Source organism: Bufo gargarizans, chromosome 1 (assembly GCF_014858855.1).
Source record: "Bufo gargarizans isolate SCDJY-AF-19 chromosome 1, ASM1485885v1, whole genome shotgun sequence".
Classification (NCBI taxonomy): Eukaryota; Metazoa; Chordata; class Amphibia; order Anura; family Bufonidae; genus Bufo; species Bufo gargarizans.
Genome location: NC_058080.1, coordinates 536,780,502 through 536,801,858, shown reverse-complemented (window position 1 = coordinate 536,801,858; position 21,357 = coordinate 536,780,502). Strand labels below are relative to the sequence as shown.

The 21,357-nt window shown below is 43.4% G+C and overlaps 1 protein-coding gene across 2 annotated transcripts in view; it reads right to left on the bottom strand.

Annotated features, from left to right (window-relative positions):
* HNF1A (HNF1 homeobox A) overlaps positions 1–21,357 on the bottom strand; it is a 55,078-nt gene that overhangs the window by 1,849 nt on the left and 31,872 nt on the right. The window contains exons 2-8 of one of the 2 annotated variants that reach the window (XM_044275445.1): positions 6,895–7,094; positions 6,629–6,815; positions 4,847–5,055; positions 3,898–4,209; positions 2,147–2,335; positions 1,593–1,714; positions 1,364–1,469 (exon numbers count right to left, since the gene is read on the bottom strand). In XM_044275445.1, coding sequence (XP_044131380.1) covers positions 1,364–1,469; positions 1,593–1,714; positions 2,147–2,335; positions 3,898–4,209; positions 4,847–5,055; positions 6,629–6,815; positions 6,895–7,094 — 1,325 coding nt within the window. Of the gene's footprint in view, positions 1–1,345; positions 1,470–1,592; positions 1,715–2,146; positions 2,336–3,897; positions 4,210–4,846; positions 5,056–6,628; positions 6,816–6,894; positions 7,095–21,357 lie in introns of both variants that reach the window. The other variant, XM_044275444.1, reaches the window with a different exon arrangement.

Below are 21,357 nucleotides of genomic sequence, written 5' to 3'. Positions count from 1 at the left end.
TCAGCCCCCTGATCGGGTGCTGCCAGGCAGCAGGGGCCAGACCCCCCCACTCCCTCCCCAGTATTAAAAGCATTGGTGGCCAGCAACTACAATAACCCCCCTCCCCCCATCATTGGTGGCAGTGGAGCGGCATTTCCGATCGGAGTCCCAGTTTAATCGCTGGGGCTCCGATCGGTTACCATGGCAGCCAGGACGCTACTGCAGTCCTGGCAGCCAGGACGCTACTGCAGTCCTGGCAGCCAGGACGCTACTGCAGTCCTGGCTGCCATGGTTACTTAGCTTATACTTACCTGAACTGTCTGTGGCCGGCCGGCGCTCCTTCTACTGGTAAGTGACAGGTCTGTGCGGCGCATAACATGGGGAATGCATGGAGCTATTAAAACAGGCATGTCAGGACTGGTGAAAGGTCGTCTGTAGTCTACATGCACACGACCGTATGTTTTTTGCAGTCCGCAAATTGCGGATCAGCAAAAAAAAAAAACGGATGACATCTGTATGCCATTCGTTTTTTTTTTTGTTTTTTTTTTGCTGATTCATTGTAACAATGCCTAAAATAGACAACAATAGGACCTGTTATATTTTTTTTGCGGGCTACGGAATGGAAATTTTTTGCGGACCCGTTGAAATGAATGGGTCTGCATCCTATCCGCAAAAAAAAAAACGGAATGGACACGGAAATAGAATACGTTTGTGTGCATGAGACCTTTAAGCAAAAAAAAAGCCATAAACCTGTGTGAATCTTCCCTTAGGGGGCATAAACATTGTTGTTATTTTGGTGATGTATTTGTATTTTTTGTGCCTGTTCTTATTTAAAAAAAAAAAAAAAAGTCAAAGGGAATGCATCATCAGAAAATGACACTTTTTTTTTTTAATTTTTGGTGTTCTGTACAGGTAACTTTTCAGCAGTCATCTCATTATTATCACAGGCAAAATTACAATGACATGTAAAACCTCTGTATAGCCAACACAGGATCCACCATTAACAATAGTTGATATCACATCAGCGTTACACATGAGATGCACAAACATTATCATATGTAAGGTCTCATTCAGACAGCAGTAAGGTGGGTGCATTTTAGCATCTCTATTACAGCTGAAAATCCTGGCCCAAACGCTGGTCTAGTGGCCAAAACTAACAGCATTATAAGGGTAACTAAATCGAAAGTTGTGGCTGTATGTAGAAGCTATGATGCTTCCATAATATGGCTGTCTGAATGGGACCTTAGTTACTTCCGAGTACCTACACAGTAAACTAGCACTCAGCTAGTTCTGTATGAACCTAGTACAATTTGGTCCCTTGTGATAGAGAAACGGGTTTTGATGAATGTACATCAAACTTTCTTACTCAAGGTTTGCTCCTTACTGGTTGAGCTTGGGGAGAGACGGTGGCTGGGAGCGAGATGGAGGATGTTGGAGTCCTGACTCTGAAGCTGAGAATCTCCTTGTCCACTAGAGTGCAGTGAATGAATCTGTAGAGAGGAGAATAATGGGGTAGATTTATCAAATCTGGTTAGAGAGTTTCACAATAAATACGTGCAGTCCCTTATATCTGTAGATGAATGAGAAGATAGGTGTAGTATGTGGACTATTACCTGTTTGCTGGGGGTCAGGCTCGTTAAGGTTCCCAGGTTAGAAGTGTCAGTGATGACCATTGTTTGTGGAAAGAAGCTAGCAGATGCATACTGTGCAACATCAGGTTTATGGCCATAAAAAGCTGTGAAAATGAAAATTCTGTTGAGAAAATCTTCAGATGGACCCAATTTTACTTAGAGGGACACTGTCACCGTGGACCAACCCTATTACCAGTACTGTATAGACAGTGTCCTGGACGCTAAGCTGAGCTCAGATCAGTCTTTTTTATCTCTGATCTAAGCTAAGCTCAGATCAGTAATTTTTATCTCTGTACTCACTGTGTACAGGCAAACCAACAGACTCCTTGGTTTTCACACATAATGGAGAAGACTCCTGGAAGAGTCCCTTCTGTGCATTACTTTGCCGGTGTTCAGCAGGGGAGCTGAAGTGAATATATAGAGATAAAAATGACTTATCTAAGCTCAGTATCAGGTATACTAGTCATAAAGTAAAGTAGTTAATAGGGCTGGTCCACGGTGATGGTGTCCCTCTAAACCTGACTATCGTCTCTTACCATGTGGAGACTGGAGCTGAGCCATTGTGGCCATGAATGGATTCTGTGACATATGGCCTTGGACCTGTTGTACTATAGGCTGCTGGTGGGAAGGATGGATTTGCTGAGAGAACTGAACGGGCTGCAAGGTGGTCAGACTGCTGCCAACACTGTTTATCACAGGGACACTCTGAGATTGGGATGTAAGACCTGAAACACAAAGTTAGCCTGAAGTGAAACCTTATTTTCCTACTATATAATGTATTATTAGTCTGGATATCCCCTTCTCTCCAGACTGCTTCACAAATCAAATGTAAAAATCTATGTAATAATTTAAATTAGAATTTTAATTAAAGGCAAAGACATGAATAAAAGTTTAGCATTTTATGCCAAAGTGTGTCTTATTTATTGGAAGACATTTTTAATCATTTGTGCAAGAAATTAGAGCCGTTTGCACCTTGCAAAAGCAGAGTGGCTTGCTGGATTTAGACATATTTATGAACTGCAACTTTTTAAAATCTTTCAACATTTTTGCTCAATCTCACTTTAATAGGTAGCTGGAAAAAAAACAAACGTCTCCAGACATATTTAAAAGATGCTACAAATGCATCGACGTTAGAGATGAGTGAATCGATTTTAACAAATTGAATTTGTTTACCATCAGTCTCCTGGCTGGCCCCTCAGCTGAAGATACTCCCCCTTCCACCTTGATTGAGGGGGCCAGACATCTCACCTGGCCTGTCAATCTTGTGTTTGCACCTTTGCTCCAAGTATTGACGCAAGCACAGATTATCTGCTGCTGCTACCTGAGCAGTGCATATACTGACTGCGCATGTGGCGCCGGCGTCCGAGTACACCCAGAAGTGGATTCAGCTCTCCTCCATCTGAAGCCTCCACTTCATTGTGTACCAAGAGGTCAGCGATGCATGCAGTCGGTTATCTGCACTGCTCAGGTAGCTAGCAGCAGATCCTCTGCTCATGCTCCAAAACTTGGAGCAATGGTGCAGGCCCAAGATTGGCCAGGCCGTTGGAGATGTCTGGCCCAGTTAATCAAAGGGAGTGGGGAATCTCTTCAGCAGTGGGCCCAGCCCTTTAGTGCTCCAGGAGGCTGGTTTTGAACACATTAGATTCTAAAGGATCAATTTGCTCATCTCTAAATCAACATCATGTGACATCTTGATCAATTTTTCGCTAATAATAGCAACATTGCCTTCAGCAAAACTGACCGTAGTGGGAGATTTAACACGAGGGGTATTTTGTGAGCCTGTTTCATTTGAGTCTGCATTGCTGTAATTTGCAGTAAATTAATCGTAGTCACATGATTTTCTGGAAAATATTACTTTTGATTAATCGGGTGTACACCTACTTGCCTAGCTAACCACTCGCTCTTTCTCACCCATTTTCCAGAAGTTATGGGACTAGTGTAAAATCACAAAGGTTTCAAATTTTGTCCACAAAAATGGCATACAACAAAGTGTGTGACTTATTTTGCCAGAAAACTTTCATACAGGGCTTCATAAAATCTCCCACACATTTATGACTTTAAAGGTTGACCTATGTGAGTATGTATGGACCATAATGTCCACCAAATGGATGAAATGTCACACAAATTTCTGGAAAATAAGTCTAATTTGATAAATCTGGTTTACACTCTCTTGCCTAGCTAACTACCCCAGGTTGACCTATGTGAGAATGCAAGATTATATGTGTACAACAGGATCCGTTTATACACAACTAATTTGTTCTTTGGACCATATATTTGGTTTCCATACCTATGAGTAAAGTTGAAGGGCCAGAATTGCTAAACCCGTGTCCAAGTGCCGCGTCTGTTCCAATTGTCATGACGCTAGGTAACGAAGCCATAATTAGATTTTGTGCTTGGCTAAGAGTATGCTGTCCGTGGTCCAGGCTATGCAGAGCAGTCAGTGTGCTGACAGGTGGAAGGGAGCCCCCTGATGTTGGAATCAACTTGTCACTGTTCATGAGACTGTGGCTGTGCTCTATACCAGACGGAGACATACTGCTTTGGTTGGTCACCATTGAGTTCCCTCGCTCAGTGCCGGAGTCTTGAGAATAACGAAGACCTGTAAAGATAAAAAGTATGGCAGAATGGGAAGCATTGAGTCATCTGAACATTGTAGGACACAGGCATGCTTCTTACCTGCAGGACGGTGCAAGGATTTTTGCCCACACAAGCAAAGCTACATTTTGGCGTCCCTCCCCTCCCCCCAGAACTTGGTGGGGGTGATGTAGAAAAGAGTAGGAGAAATGTGACCATTATGCTCCTCACCTGGCCCTGGTCCCATCTGCAGCAGCTCCCCTTCTCCTCTGTGTGGTCCTGGTATCTTCTCTCTGGGCTCCCGACAAGACTTTAAGGACCCTTTCCACTCAGCCAATCAGTGGCCGCAGCTGTGTCACGTGTCAGGCCAGTGATTGGCTCAGCAGGAAATCACTGCCATGAGACGTGACACAGCTGCAGCCACTGATTGGCTGAGTGGGAAAGGTCTTCAAACAACTTGTCTGGACTTGGGATCCCAGAGAGAAGATATCAGGACCACCACACAGAGGAGAACAGCCGCAGGCGGCCAGTGGCGTGCAAGTGATTAATAAAAATTAAAAAAAGTTTCATTTTTCTCTCTCTCCCCCCCCCCCCCCCCCCCCCTTCTCTGTGCCCTAAGACAGCCGCTTGGTCTGCCTTATTATAGCACCGGGCCTGCTTACCTGTTGCTTTGGCTGTAGAGAGTTCGTGGACTGACAGAGAAGGTGCAGAGCTCTGTTGACCATTGTATGTGTCCATTGCTAGCTTGTGTCGAAATGCTTCTTCCTTGCGCCGATTTGCAAACCAGTTGTACACTCGCACTTCTGTCACCAAGTTGGAGCCCAGGCCTTGTGCTTGAGATGGGGACACCCCTCTCTGTATACACTCTGCCCTTGAATTAACAGAATAAAAGAATTGACTGACTTTTAGGGGTTGTGCACGAGTTCCTAAACTTGTGGGATTCTGTCAGTGAAAAACTGACTTTTTTCCCCTCCGTTTTTCTTCAGTGTTTTCTAGGTGATTGTGTTAAAAGTCCTTGCATATTTTCTGTCAATTTTTTTATGCACGTGAAAAAAAAAAACCTTAAAAATGGACCCTGAATCAATGTGCTTGTTTTTTGTTTTTCTCTGATCTATTGACTTGAATAGGTGACTCCTGCACGAAAAAAGCGCAGCACATGCGGTTTTTTTCATGCAGACCTATTCTTGCATGAAAAATGCAAAAGATGGAATATGCAGCTTTTTTTTTTTCAGGCAGAGCATGTGCCTAAACCTATTGACTTTAATGGGTCAATATTCACTGCAGGTGCTACCCGTACGTGAACTGGCTTGTGTGCATGAGCCCTTACTTATAAAAAGTTGGTTCTACAACACAATTGCACACCCATATACCATTAACCTTTCATCACATAACGCTGTTCTTCTAAAGAACAGTCCTCCGTATCCATATACACTACCGGTTCTATCAGGCAGAGGGAGCAGTCACGTGTGTAAATTCTCTACTTGGTCCTGATTAGGTGTAGTCCCATGTGCTGCCCAATAATGGTACTGTCCCTTCCTTGCCAATAATGGTTTACTTTGTTCTTCAGGTTTAGGTAATTCACCAGTGCAAAGACTCAAACAGGATCGATAAAAACAAAGTTCAATATGCAAGTGTGGGTGCGCCCTGGCTGCTGGCATACCAGATAGGACAGCGATACCCAGTAACCAGCAGTCTCGCTGCAGTGACATCACTTGTCAGGAGATCCAGAATGGATCTTCTGATGCATTTTGGAAAACGGTTTATGCACTTGACCATATTTTGCATCCGTGTCCGATCCGCATCTTTTGTGTATTGCACATAGGCCTATTCATTTCTATGGGACTGCATCCATATGTCTGTTACATTAATTAGAGAGCATGTCCTTTTCTTGTCTGTTGTGAGGAAGCCTAGTCATCTCTAATGATGGGAGTGAGAAAAATAGGTGCACACAGAAGGTATCCGTATTTTACAGATCCCAATAGAGACACGGCAATGTGCATGAGGCCTAAGGGTCCATTCACACGTCCGCAATTTCTTTCCGCATTTTGCGGAATAGAATTGCGCACCCATTCATTTCTATGGGGCCACACTTTGGCCCTCCATGCACTGACTTCCTGGTGAGCCTGTGATGGACTTGTGATTATACACAGCAGCCTATCTGAAAAGGCAGAGCTGCAGAGGAGCGAGAGAGCAACAGCCTGAACTAATGAAGAGACTGGGTGTGTCTTAGACTACCTTAGACTCCCTGTAGGCATGTAGCTAAAGTGTAGTCACAGATCAAGGCTCTACCATAATACAGATGAGCTCAGGAAAATAAATAGCAGGTAAGTATCTGTAGATATTGCATATCATTTTTGAGGTCATTACAGTACAGTCACATTCACAAAAAAGATGTTTGTCTTGGGCCTATGCCCAGAACCATTTTTTTTGCAGATTTTTTTTACCTGTTGCATTCCTCAACAAGTGCTTCACGTTCCTCTTTGCTTGGATTCTTCTGTCGTTCATAGGCTTGGAACAGAATGTGTTGTGAAGCTGGACCCCACTTGAATCGGTTTCTTCTCATTTTCTTATTTGGTATTTCGTCACAAGACATATCATCTGACATCATGGTTTGGCCTGCGTGTGTGAACTCTGTCATTAAAACATAAGTATTAGGGCCCCATGCAGCTTTTTCACAAATTCGATCCCTTAGATATTTAGCAATACTCACGCCTTGCAACTTCTCGCTGTTTACCGACATACCAGGTGTATAGGGCTGCCCGCTTTTGAGTTTTCATGGGTGTACCCTTGTTGAGGTGCTGGGATAAATGTGACTGGTTAAGCCCCGTGGTGTCCACCACTTCCCTCTGAGGAATATTGTGCTGCTGTAAGTAAGATTTGATCAGTTTGGCCACATGCCATGGGTCTTCCCTACAAAATGAAAGTCACACAGTTTACTATATAAACTTTGAATAGATATTGAATTAATTAGATGAATACAAATGGTCAAACTGTTCCCTTTTGTACAATGGTTCAGCCATCTTTATACCAAAAGTGTTGGAGCACACAAAAGGCTTCATGAACCAGTATCTGTGCACAGATATAAAGTGCATTTCAATGTATGGGATGTGGAGATTATATATGCGTTAAGGGATCAGGTTCTGAAGAATAATGTAGGAAAAAGAAAGTTTTTATTTATTTTTTAAAGGGAGTCTTTCACCTAATTCTAAAGACATCCGACCGGCGCATGTGCAATATGAAAAGCTGTTCCTCTGCCCATAATGGGCAGAGCAGTGCGCAGGTGCGGGCCACTTCCCAGCCTGACTTCTTCTCTTGCCGCTCGTGAAGTCCGCCGGCTGGAGGCAGAGGAGGTAATAATAGGACAGAAGGGCGGGACAGAGGTCTGAAAGAGGTGTGTTTTTCTGGGCACATCGCCCAGTAACGCCGCGCCTAGGCACCTTCAGAAGCTCATTTGCATACGTTTAAATTTTTTTTTTAAATATATATATATATATATATCTGGACTAGGGACACAGAAAACAAAGGTAACATTGTAATGAGGGTCAAAGAGTCTATAACCTGATCTGAGCGGTCTAAAACGCTCAGATTAGGTGAAAGACTCCCTTTAAATTAACCCTGTAGTTTTTACATTGGCCACTTGTATTGGCTAATAATTGGGCACAAGGCAAATGTGGTGCCCATTTTCAATTGGACCTTTCAAAATCATGGTGCCCATTTTCAAAAGGACTCTAGATCTTCCCCAGGAAATTGTAGACCAGTAAGCTTAACTTCTGTTGTGGGGAACACTGTTTGAAGGATTCTTCAGGCACTATATACAGGAGTATGTGACTGTTAATATGTTAATATCGTAAGTGATAGCCATCATGGGTTTACCAAGAACAGATGTTTTCAGACTAACCTGATTTGTTTTTTTGAGGTGAGGGTTCAGTGCTGAGTCCACATTTAACTTATTTATTAATGCCTTCCCCACATCCACCGGCAGATGTTGGGTCTTTAACCGCTTGCCGTCACACTAACGCCGAAAGGCATCATCTCGTGAGACCCGAGATTTCCTGTGAATGAGCGCTCACGGGATCGCGCAGTTGAGAAGTTCATCTACAGCCTGCGGACAGCGATCATTGGCTGGCAGGCTGTAGATTTTTAAAAGATCCAATCAAAGAGGTATGTCAGACGCTATTTTGTAAATAGCGTCTGATATACCTGCTCCTCTGGTGGTCCCTTTTGCTTGGATCGACCACCAGAGGACACAGGCAGCTCTGTAAGTAGCACCAATCACCACACTACACTACACCCCCCCCTGTCACTTATTAACTCCTTATTAACCCATGATCACCCCATATAGACTCCCTGATCACCCCCTGTCATTGATCACCCCCCTGTAAGGCTCCATTCAGACGTCCGTATGTGTTTTGCAGATCCATTTTAGGGGCCCAAAAGCGTGAGAAGAAGTCTGGAATCCAAATGTCTAAAAATGCCCTCCTAAAAGGTACTCATTGGAATTTGGGCCACTTTGCACCTAGGCTGCAAGAAAGTGTCACACATGTGGTATCGCTGTATTTAGAAGTAGGGCAATGTGTTTTGGGGTGTATTTTTACATATACCCATGGTGGGTGTGAGAAATATCTCTGTAAATGACAACTTTAAAAAAAATATTATACAAAGTTGTCAATTTACAGAGATATTTCTCTCACCCAGCATGGTTATATGTAAAAATACACCCCAAAACACATTGCCCTACTTCTTCTGAGTACGGCGATACCACATGTGTGACAACGAGTACCTTTAGGCTTTACAGGGTTGCTCATAATTTAGCCCCGCCCAAAATGCCAGAACAGTAAACACACCCCAAAAATGACCCCATTTCGGAAAGAAGACACCCCAAGGTAATCACTGAGGGGCATAGTGAGTCCGTGGGAGCTTTTTTTTTTTTTTTTGCCAGAAGTTAGCAGAAATGGAAACTTTATTTTTTATTTTTTTCCTCAAAGCGTCATTTTCCGCTAACTTGTGAAAAAAAATTAAGTCATACATGAACCCACCATGCCCCTCCGTGAATACTTTGGGGCGTCTTCTTTCTAAAATGGGGTCATTTGTGGGGTATTTATACTATCCTGGCATTCTAGCACCTCAAGAAACATGACAGGTGCTCAGAAAGTCAGAGCTGCTTCAAAATGTGGAAATTCAAATTTTTGTACCATAGTTTGTAAACGCTATAACTTTTGCGCAAACCAATAAATATACACTTATTGGATTTTTTTTTAATCAAAGTCGTAGCACAATAAATTCTGACACAAACTTGTATAGAAATGTAATTATATTTTAACAATTTTACCAGAAAAAGTTAAAAATACACTTTTTTTGAGAAAATTGCGGTCTATTTTGATTAATATCAGAAAAACTAAATCTCAGCAGCAATCAAATAGCACCAAAAGAAAGCTGTATTTGTGAGAAGAAAAGGAGGTAAAATTCATTTGGGTGCCAAGTTGCATGACCAAGCAATAAACCGTTAAAGTTGTGAAGTGCCGATTTGTAAAAAAGGGCCTGGTCACTAGGGGGGTATAAACCTGTGGTCCTTAAGTGGTTAAAGATAGTGCCTACTCCAGAGCAAGCGCCATAGCCACCAGATTCCTGCTGCGTTACACAGCAAACACCTGGGACTAATGTCAGCGATTAGTGATAACACAAAAAAACTCAGAAGCATGCGCTCTCAGGGGTGGAACGCCTTTCCCTCGCAGAGATCAGGGAAGGCATTACTTAGTATTAACAGACCTGTTACCATTTCTATTACAGGTATATTCCAATTCAGGCCTGTAGGTGGCAGCACTGCATTGAAATGTACTGAATTTTCTATTCCGTAATGGATTAAATTCCATTACTGATTAGAAATGGCAATCTAATTATTTCATTTTGAGGCCACTCTAAAAAAAAACATCTTAAATTATAAAAAAAAAACAACTATATAAATCATGGGCATTGTCGTGTCTGATAATGCCTGTAGCATTAAAAATTTATCCTATATGGCGAATTGCGCAACGGAAGAAAATCAAATGGTCAATTCACAGTTTTTTCATCACTTCACTCCTCCACATTTTTTTTATAAAAAGCTATCAAAAAGTCATAAACACTCCAATATGGTATAAATAAAATTACAGGTCATCTTGCAAAAAATGAGCCCTCATAGCTCCGTAGACATGGCTATAAAACAAAATTATGGGGGGTCAGAATATGGCGATGAAAATAGAAAAAAACAAAGGTTTTATTTCAGTATTAAAAAACAAAAACTGTACAAATGTGGTATTGTTGTAATCGTACTGACCCATAAAATTAAGCTAACAGGTCAGTTTTACTGCGTAGGGAACACTGTGAAAACAAAACCCATAAAACTGTGTCAGAATTACATTTTTTTTCTCCATATTCTCACTATTCTGTCCTAGGTGATGTAGCACTGGGAGAGTCACTTATAGAGAAGGATTTAGGTGTCCTTGTGGATAGCAGATTAAATTATAGTATACAATGTCTTCTAAGGCCACCAGGATATATTGTCATGCATTAAACGAGGCATGGACTCGCGGGGCAGGGATGTAATACTACCACTTTACAAAGTACAAAGAAGAACGACTAAACTAATAAGGAGCATGCAGGGTCTTAGTTATGAGAAAAGATTAAAATAATTAAATTTATTTTGTCTTGAGAAGAGACGTCTAATAGGGGACATGATTACGTTGTGTAAATGGGCCGTACAATAAATGTTCAATGTAAAATCCCCTTAAAAGACAAGGGGGCACTGCCTCCGACTGAAGAAGAAAAAGTTACATCTCCAGAGGTGTCAACTAGAGTTGAGCGAATTTCATATTTTGAAATTCTGGTTTGGGTTGTGGTATAATCTGAATTGCATTGTGGATTCCGTTACCGCGGACCATAACGCAATTCCATGACGGAATGCATAACGGAATGCCTCTAAAGGCATTCCGTCATGGAATTGTGTTATGGTCCGTGGTAACGGAATCCATAACGCAATTCAGATTATACCCGCTCATCCCTAGTGTCAAGGTTTAATGAAAAAGAAATTGTAGTCTTGAATGATCCAAGTTAGGTGAGCATGGATGTCTCAGCTACAAACTGACATACAGGTGAAACTCGAGAAATTAGAATATTGTGCAAAAGTTCATTTATTTCAGTAATGCAACTTAAAAGGTGAAACTAGTATATGAGAGACTCATCACATGCAAAGCGAGATATTTCAAGCCTTTATTTGTTATAATTTGGATGATTATGGTTTACAGCTTATAAAAACCCTAAATTCACAATCTCAGAAAATTAGAATATTACATGAAATCAATAAAAAAAAAAGGATGTTAAATAGAAAAATGTAGGACCTCTGAAAAGTATAATCATGCATATGTACTCGGTACTTGGTTTGGGCCCCTTTTGCATCAATTACTGCCTTAATGCGGTGTGGCATTGATGCTATCAGCCTATGGCTATGCTGAGGTGTTATGGAAGACCAGGATGCTTCATTAACAGCCTTCAGCTCTTCTGTATTGTTCGGTCTCATGTCTCTCGTCTTTCTCTTGGCAATGCCCCATAGATTCTCTATGGGGTTCAGGTCAGGCGAGTTTGCTGGCCAATCAAGCACAGTAATCCCATGGTCATTGAACCAGGGTTTGGTACTTTTTGCAGTGTGGAGTGTGAGTGTATTTGGACTAGTCAACTTAGTTTTTATATATATATTTTTTTTGTCACAAATCGAATGTCAGAGATAACAAACATCAGTTGGGGGGGGGGGGGGATTTAACAAAACTAGTATAAAGGAAAGCTGTCTTAGATTCTAACAGCAACCAATCAGATTGAACCTTCCATTTTTCAAAGTAGCTCTGAAAAATGAAATGTGAAATCTGATTGGTTTCTATGGGCAACTAAGTCAGTTCTGATAAGCCACTTAGTTTCTTATCATGTCCTGGATTTTGTTATCAAGAGCTATATGCTAAAAATTCTATTTGGGTACAATTTGGTAAAATCGGTCAACCGATTCAGGTTTAAATCAATTCTAACCGAATTGAAAGTGCTCCAATTGGCCAGATAATTTGCATATGACACTCAGACGTCTCCTAGGATATTATTTATATCTTTTATTTCTCACAAAAAAAATAAAAAATCATTTTTATTTCCCCCCTCTCACTCTGCCCAAATTAAATCACCCAAAATTTGAATTCGGGTCCATTTTTACTAAATTTGGGTCAAATCAAATTAGTTTAGAATCGATTTGCTCATCTTGAATAGAATTATATAGTAGCTGTCAACTTCTTTTAACTAAATAACCCCATTCAGTATCTGCATTTTAAATTCATGACTGTGTCATACTGACAGAAATTTGTTTTTAGTATCTTCCATCTTAATAAAAACCAAATAACCAATGGCAAATACATATAAAAGTTTATATTTTCCCCTTCTATTTTTGTATTTTGTATTCTTGTGATTTTGAAGTATTGTATGTTTAGTAAACAAGCACTAGTGTTCATTGTCCTTATGTGGCACTGAAAGAGTTAAGAGTTATCAAGAAACACGCATGTCAATAAAATGAAAGGGTAGGGCAACCTTTGGAGTCAGAGCTAGAGTTAACACATTATAGTTATTACTGAACACTTGTGCTGTAACAGGGGTCCATCCCGATGAAAGGGGACGGGGTCGCTTTCATTATAAATAAACCTTTTTTTAGTGTAGAGTATTTGGAATTCTTTACAGATTTTTGACCAGTCAGATGCTCTTACAGATGATATAGCTGGTTAGAGTTGGTCATGCGCACACACAGACAAACACTGAACAAAATATAAACGCAACACTTTCTGTTTTGCTCCCATTTTGCATAAACTGAACTGAAAGATCTGAAACATTTACTACATACACAAAAGACCCATTACTCTCAAATATTGTTCACAAATCTGTCTAAATCTGTGTTTGTAAGCACTTCTCGTTTGCCGAGATAATCCATCCCACCTCACAGGTGTGGCATATCAAGGTGCTGATTAGACAGCATGCAAATTTCACAGGTGTGCTATAGACTGCCCACAATAAAATGCCACTCTGAAATGTGCACAGTTTTGCCTTACTTGGGGGGGGGGCAGAAAATCAGTCAGTATCTGGTGTGGCCACCATTTGCCTCACACAGTGCAACACATCTCCGTCGCATAGAGTTGATCAGGTTGTTGATTGTGGCCTGTGGAATGTTGGTGCACTCCTGAGTATGCTGGACATGCAAGAACTGGGATATTTTCAGCTTCCAGGAATTGTGTACAGATCCTTGCAATATGGGGCTGTGCATTATCATGCTGCAACATGAGGTGGTGGTCGTGGATGAATGGCACAACAGTGCGCCTCAGGATCTCGTCACAATATCTTTGTGCATTCAAAATGCCATCAATAAAATGCACCTGTGTTTGTTTTCCATAGCATACGCCAGCCCATACCATAACCCCACCACCACTATGGGCCACTCGATCCACAACATTGACATCAGAAAACCGGGACTTATCCATGAACAGAACGCCTCTCCAACGTGCCAAACACCATCGAATGTGAGCATTTGCCCACTCAATTTGGTTAAGACGATGAACTGCAGTCAGGTCCAGACCCTGATGAGGACGACTAGCATGCAGATGAGCTTCCCTGAGACAGTTTTGGACAGTTTGTGCAGAAATTCTTTGGTTATGCAAACCGATTGTTGCTGCAGCTGTCCGGGTGGCTGGTCTCAGATGATCATTGAGGTGAACATGCTGGATGTGGAGGTCCTAGGCTGGTGTGGTTACACGTGGTCTGCGGTTGTGAGGCTGGTTGGATGTACTGCCAAATTCTCTAAAACAGAAAATATGTGGCCACAGGATGAGAAAGGCGCTTATAGGGTGAATAGGTAAAGATGAAACGGCGTTCTTCACCCCGAAACGCGTTGTCTCTCAATAAACCTGTACTTGTCAAATCCGGTTGCGATTTGCGGCTCACGTCCACCAGCTCGCCAGACCACAAAAGTTGCGACGGGCACCGTCAGAAATTCTCTAAAAGGCCTTTGGAGACGGCTTATGGTAGAGAAATGAACATTCATTGCACGGGAAACAGCTCTGGTAGACATTCCTGCAGTCAGCATGTCAATTACACGCTCCCTCAAACGTTGCAACATCTGTGGCATTGTGCTGTGTGATCAAACTGCACATTTCAGAGTGGCCTTTTATTGTGGTCAGTCTAAGGCACACCTGTGCAACATTCATGCTGTCTTATCAGCACCTTGATATGCCACACCTGTGAGGTGGGATGGATTATTTCGGCAAAGGCAAAGTGCTCACTAAAACAGATTTAGACAGATTTGTGAACAATATTTGAGAGTAATGGGTCTTTTGTATATGTAGAAAATGTTTCATATCTTTGAGTTCAGCTTATGCAAAATGGGAGCAAAACCGAAAGTGTTGCGTTTATATTTTTGTTTAGTGTATATTATGTAAGGATGCCCCTAAACAATGTGGTCCGTCACCTTTACTTGCAGTCCGACACCTATTTGTTTCAAACTTCATCTTCATGTACATACAGTCAGGTCCATAAATATTGGGACATCGTTCCAATTTTAAAATTTTTGGCTCTATACACCACCACAATGGATTTGAAATGAAACAAACAAGATGTGCTTTAACTGCAGACTGTCGGCTTTAATTTGAGGTTATTTACAAATCAGATGAACGGTGTAGGAATTACAACAGTTTGCATATGTACCTCCCACTTGTTAAGGGACCAAAAGTAATGGGACAATTGGCTTCTCAGCTGTTCCATGGCCAGGTGTGTGTTATTCCCTCATTATCCCAATTACAATGAGCAGATAAAAGGTCCAGAGTTCATTTCAAGTGTGCTATTTGCATTTGGAATCTGTTGCTGTCAACTCTCAAGATGAGATCCAAAGAGCTGTCACTATCAGTGAAGCAAGCCATCATTAGGCTGAAAAAAAGCAACAAACCCATCAGAGAGATGGCAAAAACATTAGGCGTGGCCAAAACAACTGTTTTGAATATTCTTAAAAAGAAGGAATGCATCAGTGAGCTCATCAACACCAAAAGACCCAAAAGACTATGGAAAACAACTGTGGTGGGTGACCGAAGAATTATTTCCAGATCAAGAACACTCTCCAGGAGGTAGGTGTATGTGTGTCAAAGTCAACAATCAAGAGAAGACTTCACCAGAGTGAATACAGAGGGTTCACCACAAGATGTAAACCATTGGTGAGCCTCAAAAACAGGAAGGCCAGATTAGAATTTGCCAAACGACATCTAATAAAGCCTTCACAGTTGTGGAACAACATCCTATGGACAGATGAGACCAAGATCAACTTGTACCAGAGTGATGGAAAGAGAAGAGTATGGAGAAGGAAAGGAACTGCTCATGATCCTAAGCATACCACCTCATCAGTGAAGCATGGTGGTGGCGGTAGTGTCATGGCGTGGGCATCTATGGCTGCCAATGGAACTGGTTCTCTTGTATTTATTGATGTTGTGACTGCTGACAAAAGCAGCAGGATGAATTCTGAAGTGTTTCGGGCAATATTATCTGATCATATTCAGCCAAATGCTTCAGAACCCATTGGACAGTGCTTCACAGTGCAGATGGACAATGACCCAAAGCATACTGCAAAAGCAACCAAAGAGTTTTTTAAGGGAAAGAAGTGGAATGTTATGCAATGGCCAAGTTAATCACCTGACCTGAATCGGACTGAGCATGCATTTCACTTGCTGAAGGGAAAATGCCCCAAGAACAAGCAGGAACTGAAGACCGTTGCAGTAGAAGACTGGCAGAGCATCATGAGGGATGAAACCTAGCGTCTGGTGATGTCTATAAGTTCCAGACTTCAGGCTGTAATTGACTGCAAAGGATTTGCAACCAAGTATTAAAAAGAGAAAGTTTGATTTATTATTATTATTCTGTCCCATTACTTTTGGTCCCTTAACAAGTGGGGGGCACATATGCAAACTGTTGTAATTCTTGTAATTCCTACACCGTTCACCTGATTTGGATGTAAATACCCTCAAATTAAAGCTGACAGTCTGCAGTTAAAGCACATCTTGTTTGTTTCATTTCAAATCCATTGTGGTGGTGTATAGAGCCAAAAATGATAGAATTGTGTCGATGTCCCAATATTTATGGACCTGGCTGTATGTGGCCTGGGAAGTACAGGTACAGCTTGGAAATTAGCAGTGATCTGCATGCAGATCCCACTGCCGTGCTGGACACCATTGTGTACTGGCAACTTAAGTTACAACCAATTCGCAACTTCCTCAGCTAAGACCATCCTAAAGTAAAACAAAACAAAACTTTCTATTCCCAATAATGTGTTTCAGTTTTAGAGATCTTTTTGATTCTTTTTTACATGCTACAATCATTGTGATTATCAGATATTTTATGCACAACATCACTTTTCAGGCAGCTGACAGATGTCAGATTAAATGGTTATTAAGACACAGAAATTTGGACAGAAATCAGATATCTGTACATGTGAGAGCACCCTAATCTGGTTGGTCATAAAACACATCTTAAAGGGATTGTGTGAAAAATTTAACTCCCCCCTCCCAGCCAACGGCATCTTGCCACTTTGGGACAAATCCTGCTACAGAATCCTGCTACTCTGTTACAGATTACAGATTCAGAAATGGTGGAGGGAGGTGTATCAGAACTTTTAACTGATCTTGTTGAACATAGCCCTCATGATTGCATACAATTAATGCAGCAGGAAAAACCTCTTTCTAATCCTGACTTTGAGTAGATGGAAGCAGATTCATGGGAGAGGATGGCCGGTTCCATACTGGATATGCACTGGTCACACAGCACGAGGTAGGTACAGCAGAACTACTCCCACCTCATATGTCAGCACAAGAGGCGGAATTGAAGGCACTCACTGAGGCGTAAAATGGCCAAGGGGAAGAAGGTGAACATCCACACAGACTCAAGGTATGCTTTTGGTATTGCACATATTTATGAACCTATTTGGCGGGCCAGGGACTTCCTAACATCTGCAGGCCAGCCTATAAAGAATAAAGACTCTGTACTAGAACTTATGAACTCTGTTGTTACCAGAGGAAGTTGCCATCATCAAGGTCAAGGCACACACCAGGCACACTACGGTGGAGGCAAAAGGTAACGATCGAGCTGACAAGATAGCCAAACAAGCCGCACTACAGTCTGTAAAGACTGTCCCCACCCCAGTAAAAATCCTGAAGCCTGAAGACGTTTCTGTAAGTATGCTCCAGAAAATGACTGGTTAAGCCCCTCCTGAGAAAAAAGAACTAAGGTAGGTGTGTATGAGTTTGTTCTTGTGTGTGTTGATCTCTTTTCAGGATGGCCAGAAGCCTTCCCAGTAGCAAGCCAAATGCAAAGAATACCTCCAAGAAATTGGTCAGTGAACTGATATGCAGGTATGGTGTTCCTGAAGTCATTGAGTCAGATTGGGGGTCCCATTTCACAGGAGAAGTAATGAGGGAGGCCATGCAGGCGCGAGGGGTCACTCAAGCATTTAACACGGCCTACCATCCCCAAAGTAGCGGCCGAGTTGAACGCCTCAATGGCACATTGCAGTTAAAGATCCAGAAAGCCATGCAGGAAACCTAAAGAACTTGGCCAGAATTCCTGCCCTATATTCTGTTAGGACCACTCCCAACCGAAAAACAGGACTGTTTCCTTTTGATATTTTGTTTGAGTGCGCTCCCAGGCAGGGGCGTAGCTAGAAATGCATGGGCCCCATAGCAAAAAAAATGTATGGCTCCCCCCCCAGCCCCCACATATCTATCGGGCCTCCCACCACCCTTCCAGAGCTCCCACCCAAACACCAATGCTAGATCTCCCACCGCCATGAGCAGTTTCACACTTGCAGCAGGACGGATCCGACAGGCTGTTCAGCCTGTTGGATCCATCCTGCCGCTATTTCGCCTTGCCGCTACTCCATTCCCATTGACTATAATGGGAACGGGGACGGAGCTCCGGTGTGCGGTGAAAGGCTGGCGGACGAAAAGTACTGCAAGTCCAACTTTTTTGTCCGGTGACCTCTCACCGCGCAGTGCCGTGCTGCGCCGGAGCTCCGCCCCATCCCCATTATAGTCAACGGGGACGGAGCAGCGGTCCAACGAAATAGCGGCAGGACGGATCCGACAGGCTGAACAGCCTGCCGGATCCATCCTGCCGCAAGTGTAAAAGTACCCTTAGTCTGTCATATAAGGGGGGGGGGGGGGGGAAGAAACCCCAGAACTAGAGTGTGCAAGTTGGGGGGCACACTCTAGTTCTGGGGTTTCTTCCCTCCCCTGTCTGATGGTGGACACTAGAGGGTGTGTGTGCTGTAAATTTGTAATTAGTGAGAGTCTGATTATCTGAATTCTGAAGTTAAAAAGAGCTGCCTGCAGACCTGCAATGATAAGGAGGGCGCCCCTTGCTTCTCTTGGGGGCCCCACTCTGCAGGCAGCTCTTTTTAACTTCAGAATTCAGATCAAATATCTCAGAAATCATAAGTTCTCCCTTTCTTTCACTTACTTTTATTTAGAGCACACTAGTCACAGCAGGCAGCAGGCACAGACTGGCAGGACTGGAGACTGGAGTAGAGACCAGTTGAGGAGGAGGCAGGAGCACTGAGCAGAGAGACCGGTCCAGTACAGCGCAGGCAGGCACAGGCAGCAGTAGCAGTGCGAGACTGAGACTGTGACACTCTCACTCAGTCAATCTCAGTCAGACACTGCTGAGCTGCTCAGACTGGTTTCCGGCAGTCAGAGAGCAGAAATCTGACTGGCGCCAGTGCGGCCGGCGGGACCACTTCCTCCCTCCACTCCATGTACACCCCCTGCCTGGCCCCCTCCACCGCCTGAGTCCGCCTCCCTCTGCTGCTTCTCCAACCTGGTGGCTGGCTGGCTCCAGTCTCTCCTCCCTCCACTCAGATACGCCCCCGGTCCAGCCCCCTCCACTGCCTACCTCTATCTGATCTGCTCGCCTGCTCTGACTGCTCCTGACTCCTCCCCAGCCAGGCCCGCCCTCGGCCCTCCCCTAGCCTGCCCTGCAGCTCACAATGGATTTCAAAACTTAGGATTCCTGCGCTGGTGCCGGGCCTGCGACGCTGGTGCCTGGCTCCGCCTCCGTCCCTCAGGTACGCCCCCGTGCCGCCCCCCCCCCCACCGCCTACCTCATCTGCTGCTCGTGCACCCTGCTCCAGTCCTGACTCCTTCTTCCCAGCCAGGCTCGAGCCATGGACTGCCCACACCCCGCCCACTACACTAGTGTAGTGGGCGGGCGGTCCGCGGCTCGGGCCTGGCTGCCTGTGTGTAGTGTGTGTGTAAATAAAAAAAAATAATAAAATCAACAGAAGGCAGCCCGGACGGGCCCCCAGTGGCGTAGGGCCCCATAGCCACTGCTATGGTTGCTATGGCGATCCCTACGCCACTGCTCCAAGGCTTGGGTTGTACTTCCCCAAGCAGTTACAGAACAATGACAATCTCGCTGGGTTTGTCCAGGCCCTCACAAAAAAGGCTTGAACATACTCATAAACAAGTGTTTGCTTCACTTGCCAGATCCTAACTCAGTAGAAGGAACTTGCAGCCCGGAGACTGGGTGATGATAAAGAGGCATGTGAGAAAAGGACAAAATTCGATAGTCCCTTTCAAGTACTTTTGACCACTCACACCAAAGGAAAACCCAACTGGATACACGCTTCTCACTGCAAGAAAGTCTTGGAACCACAGGATGAAGATCCTCCTGCTGACAGTGGCTCTGACCCTGAGCGTGTCAGCAGTGTTTCATCCACTGAATGATGAATGGGACAATGCTTTGATACGGCACCATCAGGTGCTGTTTGAAGGACTGAATGACATTGAAAAATTGAGGGACTGTTTAATCTGTACTCAAAATTCAGCCAGTATGCCCTATTTCGCCATGCCCCTCAATTTTTCTGAATTGACTGAACTTGCCAACTCTTCTATCTTTTTCTCAGGCATGAAGCAAGTTAAGTCTAAAACTAGAGACAGGGAAGCACCCTTACCCGTTGCAGGATGGGCTGAGCTCCCCTGGCTCATGGTAAACAGATCAGGGCCACCAGTTGATTATAGCTCTTCCCCCTGGAACGAGAACATGTGGTGCAATGTGTCATGCTTTCCAAGTTGGACACACTGGTATTGTTTGCAAATACAGTCGAAAGGTATGTCTTTTAGTCCTCATAACAAATTCGGCTGCAATGACTCTAACCCGAACAGCCTGGTGCAGTGTGTTGGTATATATCCTGTAAAGGGTAAGAATCTGGCCTGCAACAACCGTACCTTAGTTGATTTAATTGCTGGAATAACCTCTAACTCCTCAGAGGGTCAGGAAAAGGGACCAAAACTGGCAGAAGGTGTCCGACTGGCCAAATTGATAACTCAGTTGTTTAATAGTGCGGTGGTTGCAGTCCCAGAAGATATATTCCTGGTCTGTGGGCATAAGGCATACAAGTGGTTGCCCAGAAATGTCACTGGTCTATGTACAATTGTCCGTCTTACTCCTGCAACCTTTATAATACCCCATTCCAACATAGATATAAACGCTGTACCTAAACATACTCTGTATCGAAGGGCCAAGGACCTCCAATAAGATTTTCAGTATTGTACCCCATGGTAATGCAGATGTGGGACAAGCTAGTGGTGGCAACTGATTATTTGGATGATCAGATATGGGAGGTGTTAAGATACATGAAGACCTCTAACATTGTCCAGAACCAGATAATCATTGTCACCAATCAATACACCTTGGTTTTAGACTACCTGACAGCAAAGGAAGGAGGTATTTGTCAGGTTGTCGGACCTGCTTGTTGTGATTATATAGATCCCCAAGGTAACCTACAGATAAAAGCTGGAATAGAAAAGATGAAAGCCATGAGCGACAAATGGTTACAGGAAAATAGTGCAGACAATGACTCATGGTGGGGAGGCACCTTTTCCTTCCTCAACCCTGCCAACTGGTTCAAAACTTTGGGAGGGTGGTTGGTATGTATTGCTTAGGCTACTGTTTATGTGCACCAAGTATGTACCAAGAGAAGAGATTATAGAGACTATTGAGAAAATCTTCTGTCCTGCGCCAGCTGCAGAACTAAAGATATCTCAAAATGGAGGAATTATGAGGGATGAGAATCCATTTTGTTTAAACTTGTCCT